Below are 15,237 nucleotides of genomic sequence, written 5' to 3' on the forward strand. Positions count from 1 at the left end.
TTATCTTCTGATTTTAAATGGCTGCTTCATCCTGGTAATGGAGATATCACTACAAAATATTGTTTAGTAGGAAGAAAGTCTCTCGATTTCTATGAGGAATGCTGCCTATTTCTCAACGTTACCAAGGGTATAGATATAAGAAAAAACATACGTTGCAAATAGCAGGATGGAAGCCAGAGTTTAAGGAAGAAGTGCATTATAAAGATAATAAAATTATAATAAATTAATTACACCGAAAACACAAAAGAAAGCTGCCCTTGAAAATCAGGGTCTTAAAACACTTTATATTAATCAACTATAGATGAACTGTTGACAGGTTACATTTCACACATACCTGACTCCTGATATGCTCTAATGTCTTGAAATCCTGTGTCTCAGCTTCTGAATTCATACGGTAACGTGATCTATCCTCCAGTGAAGCCTCTGACATAGACAGTTTTTTTGTGGAGTCAGGTAGCTCTTGTTGAAATCGTCTCCCAAGCATCTAGAAAGATGATTCTGTTAGTGATCTTATAATCACATCTATTAAATTATGTTAAAATTTGCTAACTCTAACATATTAATATAATATGTAACTCGAAAAAGATCACCCCATGCATCAGTTCACCTTGTTTTCTTCTTTTGGACACAATTCTGTCTACTGAATCTGGGTAAGACACAGAAGGTGTTATCCTGCTGCCCACTCACTATTACGAAGGTTACTTGAACAACAGATTCAGCCCCACTCTCCACTTCCCCTGATGAAGCCGCAGAGCTTAACAATCTACTGACATCTCAAGGGGAAATTGGTATGTCGGTGGGACTAGCGGTCGTCAAGTATACATTGTGGAATGTTTTCCCCCTTTTTTTATCACAGGCTTAAATTGACTTCACAGGTCCTCACATATGCAGTCCACTGCTCACAACCTTCCAACAGATTCCTGTATCTTAGAAGAAAAGCAAACTCATTCCAGTGGTCTTCATGGCCTGGACCTCCCTTCCTGCTACACATGAATCCTGCCTCCCCTCACTCGTCTGAAAATGGAGACCCAGTGCCAAATTAATAAATCAGAGACTGCTAAATTCTCTTTGAAATGGACAAACTTATGTCCAAATGATAGTAAATGGGCCTTGCGATGAGAAAAATGAATTTGTAAAAATATTCAAGGACAATTATAGATAGCAATGGGAAGATTAAATCAAGTAGAGTTTTGATAAAACTCCTCACATTTGTCCCAAATTATGATTTAATGAAAAATTAGCTGCCTTTAAAGAGGTCACAGGTCCTAAGAATACATTATTTGAGACTGAAATAGTTCCAATTTATATCAAATTGACATGAATAAAAACAAAATTATACCAACTAAAATGTGGAAGAAACTACTGAGGGAAAGGGACAGCATCTACACTTCAGTTCATGTGGGAAATCTAGAATTAACTCTCTAGGTAATCCACTTAATTGAACCTCTATCTCTAAAAACTCAGTTTGCATAGGAGCATTTCCATTTATCTGCTTCATAATGGTATTACAATGTGGTAACAGAAAGATGAAAATTATTATTGTAGCAGTATAAGACTAAATCATTCATATCAATATGTATCTAATAACAATTTATACCTTAAAATTTCATAGTCAACACAATGCCTTTACTCAAAGTAAAGCACCTCACAGGTCTAAGTTTTGTTTGCTGGATACAATGTATGCTTTTAAGCTGTTAGAGCAAATACATTTGTAATCTATATATTTTTAATATTCTGCTAGATTCAACATTTAGCCATCATCAAATATTTGAACATTGAATTTTCTTTCAGGAAATGTGAAAACTATCTTTCTGGATACTTACCTCTCTTTCTGATTTATCGTTTTCATACTGGCACATTCTTCCTTTCAAGTGATTCAATTTGCTGACTAACTCCTTAGGGCTCTCTTTCACCACTGGATCTTGTTTTTCACATTCAGCTTGACGCACTGTTCTAAGCCCCTGAAGCTGCTCTTCAATATTCATTCCTGACTTTTCATTATTGTCACTTTTGTGGAATGCATCATCCAGTTGCCTTCGAAGAAGCATGTTTCCACTCTGTAGGTCAGATCTTTCCTCCTTTAGGGATTCCAGCTTTCCAGTATACGGGTTCAATTTTTCTGGTTCCCTTTGATTCATGTGTTCAATTTCCTCCTCTTGACACTGAGTTTGGTTTAGGTCTTTCAGTACAGGTTCAGAAACCAATGTCCTTTCTCTGACATCATATCTTGCGTGAGGGAGCTCAGTGTCTAAGCTATTGGATTTACTTCCAGCTTTAGGAAGTTGCTGAGAATGAATCTCACTGTTTTCTTTTAGGTTACACATAGCAAACCCGATGTTGTCCACGAAATGCAAGCATTTATCTCTTAATTCCTGGAAAGAATTTTGTAGGGGTCTTAATTGCTTACTAAACTCATGATGATGGTCGGATTCCGCTTCTGTTTTCAATCTTTCTTTGCTTTGTCTTTCATTCTCCAGTTGAGAGTTCAGCATTGTATTCTCAGCTGTTGGGACATTAAGCTGTCTGTTATATTCAAATACTGTTTCTGTTAGCGTTTCGTCATTCTGTTTTATTGTCTTTTGAAGACGGTCCTTCTTTTCTTTTACATTTGCAGTGTCCTCAAAGTATTTTTTTTCCATTTCCTGCTTCTGAGTTATGAGTGTGTCCCTTTGTAGTCTTAGTATGGCGATTTCATCCTGCAACACGTGATTTTCATGCAACATGTCTTTTGCTTTTTCGTAACTCTCAGAATCCTAAGTAAAACAAAGGAGACTTGTAGCTAGCACTCAATGAAATGACATATCATGATATCCTCTGAAATTAAAGAAGAACCTAAGTGTTTATATAATGAAAAGGTTGCAGTACGTGGATATCCCACTGTAAAAATACAATGCTGAATCCAAACCTCCAACTTTATACGAGCATAAATTCCCCAAAGTTAAAAAAATAATAATATAAGATGCTGAATCCATGAAAGTGAAAAAGAGAATTTTAAAATCATCAGAGAATTTTAAGAGTCTCAGAACTGGAAAGGCAGCAAACCCAGAAGGCATCAAATAGAAGATTAAGAAGTCTGACTACATTTTAAAATAGAGGTCACCGTGTGAATATACACCTATCCCACAGTAAGAGTATTCACTCTGCATACATTTGGACTGATTACATTTCCTAGAATTTTTTTTCCCAAGAATACTCAAAAGATATTCTACTTTTCTAATATTTTCAGAGTCAGTTGTAAGATGAAATCTACTAATCACTGATAAATCTAGGCATTACGCTAAGCACTTCTTTATACATCAATGAACTCTTCGTTATCACAATTTCAAATAGAATGATTACAAAGATGAGCAAGTTCAGGATTTTTTCCCAGGACTTTGGACTCTACAATAGGGTGCTTGCTGCTCTTCTAGTGTAAATATATAAATTCAAAAGAAGCCTTAGATTTCAAAAAAAACTCAGGGTAAATAGGCTAAAAATTATAGAGCTCTTCTTAGAAAATAGAAAATTATTGTTAGAAAATATTTGCTGCTGCTTAAGTGTTGTTTCCTTTTCATAATGTTTAAAGGAGAAATAAATGAGAAATAGGGGAAAACACACTGACTTCTTTGAATAAAACACTCACCAATAAATTATCACTAAGTATGCATCATGGCATACAATTTTCTTCAAAAGTTCCTAGCACTGAAATAGGACTCTACTTGGAACAAATTGTTCCTTTTCTCAAAAGTAGGAGAATGAGATCTAAAAGATGGTCTCTGCACTGGCTATACTTCTACTCCTTACAATCAGCGGAAGTGAAAACTGACCTCTCTACTAATACAGCAAGGGGATGAAATCACTGCCTCAAATTGAAACTTCTGTTATTAGTAACAATAGTTTTGAGATTGTAGAAAGCTCATCGATCCCTGTAAAAAGTATTGAAAACCTCCCCTTTAGATGACACATTGGGAACGTCACTACTTGACTGTTGGACATAAAAGGATTTCAATCAAGAATATAATTTATTGCAATGGACCAAAAATGTCACTCTCCCTAAAATACACACACACACACACACACACACACACACACACTTTTAAAATCCTCTACAATTCCCATATGTACAACATTGGTTTTTAAAATATGTACATACACACATATTTGAAAATGACTAAACAAAATACCTCAGAATTCATTTTCTTAAGATTTATTTCTGTCTCCTTTTGTTGTTGAAGGCAATTGGTCAGAACTGTGTCATGTAATATTTTGTTGTCCTGTTCTCGGGAAAGTGGCCTCTGAGTGTTGTTTTCCTCTTGTACAACCTAGAGAATCGAATATGAACAAAGAAAAATTAGAATATAACTAAAATTTAACTGTTAAAAATCTTAATCTACGTTTACTTACTCCCAAATTATCGGACTTTAATTAGAAAGTGAAAAATAACTTGCCTTAGTCTAAATTAGAAGAAAAACATGAATCCGCAAAACTAATTTTGTCACTGTTTGAACTAAACAATTGGTTATATGTTAAATCCACCCAAAAAATGAAACAGTAGATGATTTTTAATGTCACAGAGGCTTTCTCATTTAAAATAGTTCACCTCACCATGTCTTAAATAGTGAGCCCCTACAGTGAATTTAAGAATATCTTTTAAAGATTAATAACTGGAGAATAGGCAAACTTTAATTAGAAGCCCACATCATTAACATCAATCAGTAAGAGAAGTAAATTCCTAAATATTAATTCACATTATACACTATGAGTGTTACACATTGTGTTATACATTGATATAATTATCTGTTGCATCCAATTCTAACTTATTCAATACCCACTAGTAAGAGCAGACAAAAAATTAAATCATATTTACTGATTTCCTACACTGAAAGGAAAGATATTAGAAAGTTACTGTTTGTGTCCTAACAACCAAAGGTCCCATCCTGAGAAGATGTGATTCTCTTAAAAAGCAGTTGAGTTGAGTGCATGACCCCATTCTCTCCCTGAATGTAGACGCAGAGTCCATTACACAGAGGTCACAAGGAAGAATCCATCTCTAACCTTGGCCTTAGTGACCAGCCATACGGAACTGCACATTTTGAACCCCTGAAAATCATGACTCCTTTCACGTGAGCCTGAATCAGTGGCCATCATTTTTACATGGTTCATAATTTCAACTGTCTCATCATGTGATTCAGTATTTGATGTTACTTTCTTTTTTATTTAAGGGAGTTATAAAAATTAAAGGAGCAAACAACATTCAGGACTTTATTATTATTTTTTTTTGCCTCAATCCAAAGATAAAGTTGAGCTATGAATATCTATAGATTCTAACAACATTTTAAGTTTTGTAACTAGTTCAAATGTTATAAATATCATTCAGTTATGACCTTTTGACTCTAAAAGGCTAGCATGGAAGGTAATTTCAATTGGACTCTATTATATTATTAAAGCACAGAAAACCATATTATACTAGAAATTTAAAATTAAATTTCACATACATGTGTGTAGTTCTTTTCGTTTCCATCAAGCCTCGCTTGTCCTTCCTCTGATGTCATTCCTAGGTGTTGTCCTGCTGACAAATCTATGTATTAGTTAAAACGAACTACTTAGAACAATTAGATAAAAGCTATAATCTTTATAAATACAGAAAATAACATCTTATCAACTGAGACTTCAAATTAAGCGTCATCTTTTCCTGAATATTTACTTTACTTAAGAAATACTTCTAATTAGCTAACACTTCTAATTAGCTAACAAACCATTTGGGAAATATGAGATGTCACAAAGTGAAAGGCATACAAACATGTCAAAAATTCATCCACAAATTCATTCAATGAACATCGATAGAAAAACAATCAGAAAAAAACCCTACAATTTAGAAATGCAGTACAAACACATCGAGTTGCACTATATACTCTGTTCTCTACCTCGTAATATACCTTTTGAACAACACCCTAAGATTCAACTGCAATGTCATTCATTGTTTCCAGAATGACTTACTTCTGATGCATTTATCAGTGTACACCCTTCCTTATATCTGAAATGTTTTCCTCTACTATTCTGAAAATTTCTTTTCACCTTTGAGGATTCAGCACTGGGGTTTAAGGAAGAAGACAGAGAAGAGGAGACAGACTGCGGACACAGCTGAGATTCCCATCACTGCTGGGAAAGTCAATTCTAAAATATATAAAGCCATAGAAAATCCAAGAAATATTTGATTGTTGGTTTCGGAAGGTGCTTTTTCATTTACAATACATACAGTTTTAACTGATACTTTTGAATTCAGAATATAAAACTAAAGCTAAGAAACTATGTTTTGTTTCACTAGGCAACCTTTAGATCTTTATGAAGTTTTCCCATCTGGTCCTAATGTTCTAAGTATAATTCTGCTGCCCACTCCCCAGAGTATGCTAAATACTAGTCTAAAGGAAATCACGCTTTCACCTCATTATCTTTCTTATTTCCATATGTTATTGTGGTTCAGGAAGAATGCCAATGTCTTGCTAAAAGTCATTCTGTTTGGCTGTTAAGTTCCATAAACAGAGTAAACATGAAGTAGATTTTGCCACAAAATGACTATTGGAAAGTCAGAACTACGATCAACCTACATAGAGGTGGGCTAGAGTTGAACACTTTCTGTTTCTTTATTTCCTTCTTTGCTTTCTCTGTTTTCTGGTAGCTGTGATTCACTCAAGTCATGGAGCCTATAATTACATAACAGAAACACACCTACAATCTGAGTCTCTAGTTTATCTATTACGGTCATCTGTCCAAACTCTGTGGATGCTGACAGAGTTTTGCTCATGGAGTGTGATGCAAATGGCCTTTTATCACCAACTTTCCAATCCCTGCATCTTTGACCAGTTTCATGATTGGAGGTCAAAGAAGTAGAATCCAATCTGAATTCTGGGATTAAGTTTTCATTTATCAGGATGTAAAAATAACACAAAGTTGACTATCTTGTAAAACTTCCTTTTTCAGAGAAGCAGTCACACGTCCTCTTTTCCCCCAAACACACTATTCCTTCAGAATACATTTTATTTTAGGTGTCCTACACTTGCCATTTACATAGGTAAGTTTAATTAACTATTGTCACGCAGCAATTTCTATTACATAATGTGTTTCCAATTAAATATTTCCTTCTTAATAGTTAAGATGGTACAGGGTATGCTTTTTTTTGTTACTGTCAAAAGTTATGTGTAACCACTTAAGTTTAAATATGCATGACAAACATGGGTTTACAAAAACTTTTAATGAATCGTACTACTTCAAATAAGAAACTATTTATTATAAGAAAATGGTCTTTTCTAAATGCTCCAATATCTTCAGAATTCGTTTTTAAACCTTAGATAAATAGATATTCATATGACAAATTACAGTCCTGGGCGACCTTATTGTTTCCAAGGAAAAATGGGATCAAACTGGGTCCCCATGAGCTCCAAAGAGTACAGGGCACCATGAGACAGAAAACAAATACATAACAAAACATTTTCCTTTTGCTTTTTAAACACAATCTCAGCTTAAATCTATGAGACAAGTGAAAGAAAACCACAACAACTGTAGAAGTGAAGCTTTAAAGCCTCTTTTATCACTTCACATCCAGGAAGCCCGTACATCATTTAAAACGGTGGTTTCCAATGTCATGTGAGAATCCGTGAAGTCCCAAGGTCTGTCAGTCGAGGGGCCCGAAAAGGTCAAAGCTATTTTCACAGAAAGACTGAATGTCATTTGCCATTTTCACTCTCATTCTCTTCTAAGTGTACAGTAGAGTTTTCCACAGCCGTGATATCACAGCTCTGATGGTGACATCATAGCTCTATGGTTACTGGGTCGTAGCTCCGATGGCTCACGCAATGCATGACTGTGTGTGCTCGTATTTTAAATTGTTCAGTTTTTATTTCTAATATTGTAACTTTCTATGGAGACTACCGACTTAAAAATATTCTTTGGAATTCTCAATAATTTTTAATAGCATAAAAGCATCCCAAGGCACAAAAGCTTCAGAATTCCTTTTTTCAAAGATTGTGTCTACCAAATATTCATTATCATTAATTACTTCTCCCATTTTTAATAATCGAAGACACCATAGGCGCACGTACACACATAGCCAGTGTCTGCTCAGCAGAACATCTGGTTGGCTTAAGACCATCAGTGTCACAACACTAAGAGGAAGTAAAGTTAAAACACAAATGACATGGTAGCAACTGAGGCTTACTTGGGTAAACGTCAAAATTCAAATGACCATTTGAAACGCTGGAAGTATCTTCCAGTTTGATTATTAACCTCTGAGAACCCCTATTAAGTACAGGGGTTCCAAACTGGGACATTTAGGATATCGAAACAAGAGGAGAAACATTTTAGTGAAGTCACCCTTTTAAAATCTTGTTTTCTTATTCCTGTCGATGTCTTTTTTCTCAAACATCGATACCAACAATGACATCACGTTGTTTATGTGAAATACTTCAATTAAATTTGTAACAAAGGAAAGTAAGTCTGAATAGAAGACTGTGAGCACGTCAAATGTCCTTGCGTACTCCTTCCCAAAATTAAATTGGTATTACACAGTGTACCTGGTCTGAAGGGTTGCACATCGTCCATTCCTACAGCTCTGTTAGGAACAGGATCTTCCACTTCAATGCTCGGCTGAAGGGGTTAGGAAACAAGATGATTAGTAATTAATGGACACTTCACACCATCTCTAGTTAATAATTCAGGATGAAAATGTTAAAGTTATCACCTCCAAGAAAAGGATTTTTTGAAAAATATGTGTTTAAGCATATATTAGGTTCGTGCAAACGTAATTGCAGATTTGCAATTTTTTTTAACCTTTTAAACCTCAATTACTTTCACAACAACCTAATACTTTGATAAGTGTACTTGATATAACTGTTAAATATTTCTAATGACAGATTTGTTTTTTAGTGTTAAAACAAGATACTTGCTTGACATGGTAAGAACCCTTGGTGTATGTCCAGTTGAGTTTAGACAGAACATTTTAGAACCTACTTCATCTATGTCAACAAGAGCTAGGAAAAACCGAACTCTTATTGGACAAAAAATTTGATAGAAAAACATGATTGAACCAAGTGGCAAAGAGATAAGAAAAACTTTTCATTAAATTGTGTTTCAATAAATGATAGGAAAAATGTTATATATAGTTATGCAACTTTTCAAAAAAGTATAATAATTTCTAATCAGGGAAAAATAAGAACATTTATTTATTATAGTCATCTGAAATGTACCAGACACTTACTATGCACATTTTATTTCTTTTCCACCCAAAACAACAAATATGAAAACAGTTTGATGATGGTTACCCCACTTCCTGCTTGGTGGCCATTCCAAGACATTAGAATGAAATGATGAACAGATGTGATCCATTGTTGTCTCTGCCCAGCAGGTTTTGCTCCTAGATCTTCACATGACTGGCTCCTTCTCATGCTTCACTTGGCCGTTTTTGTCACCCTCAGAAAGATCTTTCCTGACCACCGAAACTGCACTCCCACTCCTATTCCAACTACAACCGTGCCCCCCCCATGACAATATTCTCTAACCCAGCATTCTCCATTCTCTTTAAATGACCCAGATATAGTGACTTACAATGGACTGTTCATTTGTTTTTCTGCTCCTACAGCTACAGCTGAACCCCTGAACTTCCCCATTCAGTGTCTAACTGCCCAGCACAAAGCTGGTATCTAACTAGAAATTTACTCAAGGTGAAACACTGAGCTCGCACCAACAGAGCCTCAAGTACCGAAACACTACACATCTACAGGGTATCGCCTATCACAGTCTCCTGAAGTTTAGCATCCCCCAGATTAGAAATCCACATGCCCCTTCTAACTTTTCCACTCTATTCTTGACACTACTGCCATTTGATTGTCCTTCAGGTTTACAGAAAGTGTCCTCACCATTTAGTAAGTCACTACGGCCCACTGTGATCATTGATTTTATATTTCTATAGCTCCCTTTACACTTCGCAAAGTGTTTTCACATTTGTTACCACATTAGTTCATTCCACATACTGAAAGGTAGGCATAAGTACCATTACGACAAATGAGGTCACTGACATCCGACAGGTTAAAAAGAAGTTTCCCCAAGATCCCACAGCTAGTAAGTGACCGATCCAGGATTCTAGTGTGTTCTTATCGTCAAACACAGTGCCTACACCAGTAGGCTGCAGTTGCCTATATCAGAGGATCACACCTTTCTTATATCTTTCAACAGCTGTCATCTCACATTGGCTCATCATTACATTGTACTTCTAGTACTACGAGTACGGTCGCCATCAAGTTACTCAATGCTTGCTATTTTAACTGAACACGACAGTTGTTACATATTAAAGCAGCACTCAGCCAAATTGTTGTTAGTGTAATCCAACATATTATTAGTATTCACCAGGCTTTTCCTACTGTAGAAAATGTCCTTGCGGACCTATTTGACAATACAAATATAATGATACTTTGATATCCCAGACATTATGTTTCCTAGTTCCAAGTTACAAACAAACCCTACTATCCAAATTCTTTCTGAATTTCATTAGGATATTTACACATCCACAAAAACCACAAAGTCATGCATTTGGGCATAGTTTGAACTGGAATAACTTTAATTTTTAGGTAAAGTTAACTTCACAACCCAAACCGATTCCTTATGACTTGGAAGCCTACGTGTTTTATACTATTCCCAAGATTCTGTAGCTATTGAGTTACCCATCCAGGATTCCATTCTGTTCTTTCCTCAAACACAGTGTCTAGACCAGTAGGCTGCAGTTGCCTGTATCAGAAGATCACACCTTTCTTATCTCTTTCCACAGCTGTCACCTCGCATCAGCTCATCATTACTTTGTACTTCTATTACTACAAGTATGGTTGCCATCAAGACACTCAATGCATGCTATTTTAACTGAACAAGACAGTTGTCCTGTACTAAAACAGCGCTCAGCTGATTACTGTTAGTATAATCCTACGTATTATTACTATTCACTATGGTCTTTTTTCATTGGAACGGTTTCTTGCAGATCTATTCGACATTACAAATATAATAATACTTTGATGTCCCAGGCATTATCTTTTCAAGTTCCAAATTATTAAAAAATAAACACCCTACAATCCAAAATCTTTCTTTCTGACTCATTAGGACATTTGCACATCTACAAAAACCACAGAGTCATGCATTTGGGCATAGGTTGACCGGGAATAATTCTTTAGCTTTTAGGTGAACTTAACTTCACAACCCAAACTGATTCCTTATGACTTGGAAGCCTTAGTGTTTTATGCTATTCCACACTGACTTTCTTAAGTGACACTTGCAAGTTAGCAGAATTGTACTACACTGTCTTATTATATTACGCACATAGCTAGTTTATTCATTATAGGATAAACCATAAAAAATGATTTGTATGAGGAAATGCAGAGGCGAGAAAGTAAAGTCAAAGCATACCTTTTTCATTTTAACATCACTCAATGGTGATATTTAAAATAGTAATGATAATAATAATAGTGTAAGACAGTACCTCAGAATCCCAAGGTGATTCTTCATCTTCATCTTGTCCTAATCCTAATGATGACTTTATAACTATAAAATGTAGTCACAGGTACATTAATGTGAACATATATTACTATGCATTTTAAGTACACATTCAGTCGTGCTTATTTCCATAAAAGTAATAGCAGAAAAGAATTCAGGGGAACGAAGCATTTGCAAGAAGAAGCAGTTGTTAGTAGTGGGGATACTTTTGCCCAAAAGATAGGAAAAAATGCTTAAAAGAAATGAATATCACATTTGGATCGACACATGTTAGATTTCTTTATAGCAGAGCTTAAGCTAGAAAGAATTCATAGATAGTCACTAAATTACCACTTATATTATTCTGGTGTGCTCCATCAACACAAGTCAAATTACCATTGTTTGCTTGGTCTTGTGGAGCACTTTCAATAATATCCACATGATTTTCTCTTTTTCGAATGGCTGGCTTGGTTGCTTCTTTCTATTAAAAAAAGAAAGAAAAAAGAAAAGAAAAACCCAACTTCAGAAAACATCCTATTCATTTACTCATTGACTCACTCACTCAGTCCATCCGTAGGTAAGACAAGAAAACTTTACTGTAGCCGTCATAGGCACAGACCCAGGGGAAGCTGGAAATAGAAATGAAACATTTTGTCCTACATTCTAGTAGGAGTATAATACATGAAAAATAACAACAGAAAAGTACCGCTCTCCACTTCGACACCTGACGTGAATAAAGTATAGTAAGGGCACAAAAGAGACGACAATCCGTTGTATAAGGGAAGCTCAGCAGATACTGCAAAGATAGGGCTGCATCTTGAAAGTTATACAAGGTGCTGAGGGAAGGCATGAAGGGGATTCCAGAAGGGCAGCAGGAGCAAAAGCCGGAGGTGTGAAACAACATATTGTAAGTGAGGGCAGCAAAGCAATGAGGTAAGCCTGGAACTCTGAGAAAGGGATGGAGAGACAACTGCAGAATCAGAACCAAATCAAAGAAGGCACATGTTATGCTAGCAGATGAATTCTACCCTCACGTAATGGGGAGTCACTCAGGAAGCAGAGGTGTTGCATCATCACAATTCTAGTTTACAACAGCCACTCGGGCTGCAATTTATGATATTGAGGACTTCCGTTTCTTTCTAGGATCCTATCCATCAGCCTGTCTTGTGTCACAGCATAGCCTCTCCCCGGTGCCTCCAAACCCACAAAGGCAGCTGCCAACAATAGGTCACTTTGTAGCTTCCCCTAGGTGGCTCCTGGTTGGGCACAAACAGCAGCTGACTTGGGCCTGCCCCACAGCCCCTCCCAAGAGGCCCCAAATCCAACACACCTGGGGATCAGTTTCAGCAACACCAGAACATCACCAAAATAGCTCCATAATGACACGCCCAATCCATGGACTGAGCAGACACGGGAGCCCTGCTACAGCCGATCTCACTCTGTGGGGTCAGCCCACACACAGGGGTTCATCTACTGTAGTCACAGCCAGTCGTCCTGAGGGTCAATTCCACACCCAGATGTGCCAACAGCAATAAGGCTCAAGTACAACAGGAGGGCACACACCACCCACACGAGCTTCTGGAGCACCCGGCTCAGGTGACCGGGGAGACTGTACCACTGGGCCCCACACGACACCTGGTATGTAAGGCAATACTGTCAAGACGAGGAGAATTAGCAGATCTACAGAATACAGAGAAACAAACACAGAGAGGCAGTGAAAAAAGGAGAGAAAGAAACATTTCTCTAATGAAAGAACAGGATAAAACTCTAGAAAAAGAGGTAAACCAAACGGAGACAAGCAATATACCAGATACAGAGTTCAAAATACTGATTATAGGGATGCTAGATGAAATTAGGGGAAGAATAGACAAAGTAAGTAAAACTTCAACGGAGAGACAGCAAACATAAAAAGGACACAGAAATCGTTTAAAAAAAGTCTGAAATGAAAAATACAATATCTGAAATGAATAATTTATAGATGGAATCAGCACCACATTTGGTGAAGCAGAGGTTCAATAGTGATTTGGTAGACAAGGTAGCACAAACACCCAATCAGAACAGAGAAAAAATGAATATAAAAATATAAATAAAACAGAAAGTGCTTTAAGGGATGTCTGAGACAATATCAGGTGTAACAACATACGTAAGGCTATCTAAAGGAGAAGAGAGAGAGAGAGCAGGAATTGAAAACCTATTGGAATACACAATGATGGAAACCTTTCCTAACCTGGAGAAGGAGATAGACACACAAGCGTAGGAAACACAAAGAGTTCCAAACAAAATGAACCCAAACAGGTCCACACCAAAACATATCATAATTAAAATTCCAAAGGGTTAGGACATGGAGAGAATATTAAAACCATCAAGAGAAAAGTAGTTAGTCACGTACAATGGAGATCTCATAAGACTGTCAGGTGATCTCTCAAGAGAAAATTTGCAGGTCAGAAGAGATTGGCAAGAAATATTGAAAGTGATGAAAAGCAATAATCTACAACCAAGATTACTATTACTGCATCCGGCCAGGCTCTCATTTCGAATCAAAGGAGAGGTAAAGACTTGCCAGAGAAAAAGATGATGGCATCAGCACCAACAAACCAGTATCAAGAAATGTGAAACGAGGACTTGAAAAAAGAAGTAGAAGTAGAAAGAGGAAGAGGAGGAGGAGGAGGAAGAGGAGGAGGAGGAGGAGGAGGAGGAGGAGGAGGAGGAGAAATATGAATAATAAAATGGCAATAATTACATACGTATAAAAATTACTTTAAATGTAAATAGGTTAAATGTTTCAGTCAAGACATAAGGTGGCAGAATGGATAGGACTACAAGAGCCATATATATGACATCAAACTCAAAAATTTTTGCACAGTAATAGAAACCATCAACAAAATGAAAACACAACCAGATGAATGGGAGAAGATATCCAAAACACATAAGGAACTCATAAAACGTAACACCAAAAGACAATGCAATTACAAAATGAGAAGAGTACTTGAATAGACTTTTCTCCAAAGAGGTCACACAGATAGCCAAGAGACATACGAAAACACGCTCAGTGCCACTAATCATCAGAGCGATGCAAATTAAAAGCACAATGAGCTACCACCTCACACCTGTCAGAATGGCCGTCATCAATAAATCAACAAACAACCAATGTTGATGAGGATGTGAAGGGAAGCCCCGTGCACTGTTGGTGGGACTGCAAATCTGACCAGACACAATGGAAAACAATATGGAAGCTCCTCAAAAATTTGAAAATAGAACTACCAGGTGGCATAGCAATCCCACTTCTGGGTTTTTCTCCGCAGAAATCCCAAACACTGATTTGAAACATGTATGCATCTGTATGGTTCTATTTACATTAGTTACAATACTCCAGATAAAGAAATAACTGAAGTATCCATCGTAGTGGATAAAGAAGAAGTGGTACATATACACAACAACATACTACTTGGCTGTAAACAAAGAACAAAATCTTACCATTTGCGACAATGTGCGTGGACCTAGAGGGTATTATTCGAAGTGAAAAAAGTCAGATAGAGAAAGGCAAACACCACATGATTTCACCTATTGGTGATATGTAAAAAAAAATAGAAAAAAGAAACAAACTCATAGGTGCAGAGAACTAACTGATCGTTGCTCAGAGGGAAGAGTATTGGGGAACAAACTGAAAAGGTTAAAGGGTTAAGAAGTACAAATTGGCAGTTATAAAATAGTCATGTAGATGTCAAGTACAGCACAAAGATATAGTAAATAACA

The 15,237-nt window shown here is 36.5% G+C and overlaps 1 protein-coding gene across 1 annotated transcript in view; it reads right to left on the reverse strand.

The window, feature by feature from the left end:
- Positions 1-334: 334 nt before the first annotated feature.
- The window catches only part of LOC308495680 (ankyrin repeat domain-containing protein 26-like), a gene marked incomplete at both ends in the record, with an annotated part of 94,665 nt that continues 79,762 nt past the window's right edge, over positions 335-15,237 (reverse strand). The window contains 3 exons of the mRNA XM_081080650.1: positions 335-484; positions 1,824-2,753; positions 4,164-4,301. Coding sequence (XP_080936776.1) covers positions 335-484; positions 1,824-2,753; positions 4,164-4,301 — 1,218 coding nt within the window. The remainder of the gene's footprint in view (positions 485-1,823; positions 2,754-4,163; positions 4,302-15,237) is intronic.

This window comes from Rhinolophus hipposideros (genome assembly GCF_964194185.1).
Source record: "Rhinolophus hipposideros genome assembly, contig: HAP1_SCAFFOLD_41, whole genome shotgun sequence".
Lineage (NCBI taxonomy): Eukaryota > Metazoa > Chordata > Mammalia > Chiroptera > Rhinolophidae > Rhinolophus > Rhinolophus hipposideros.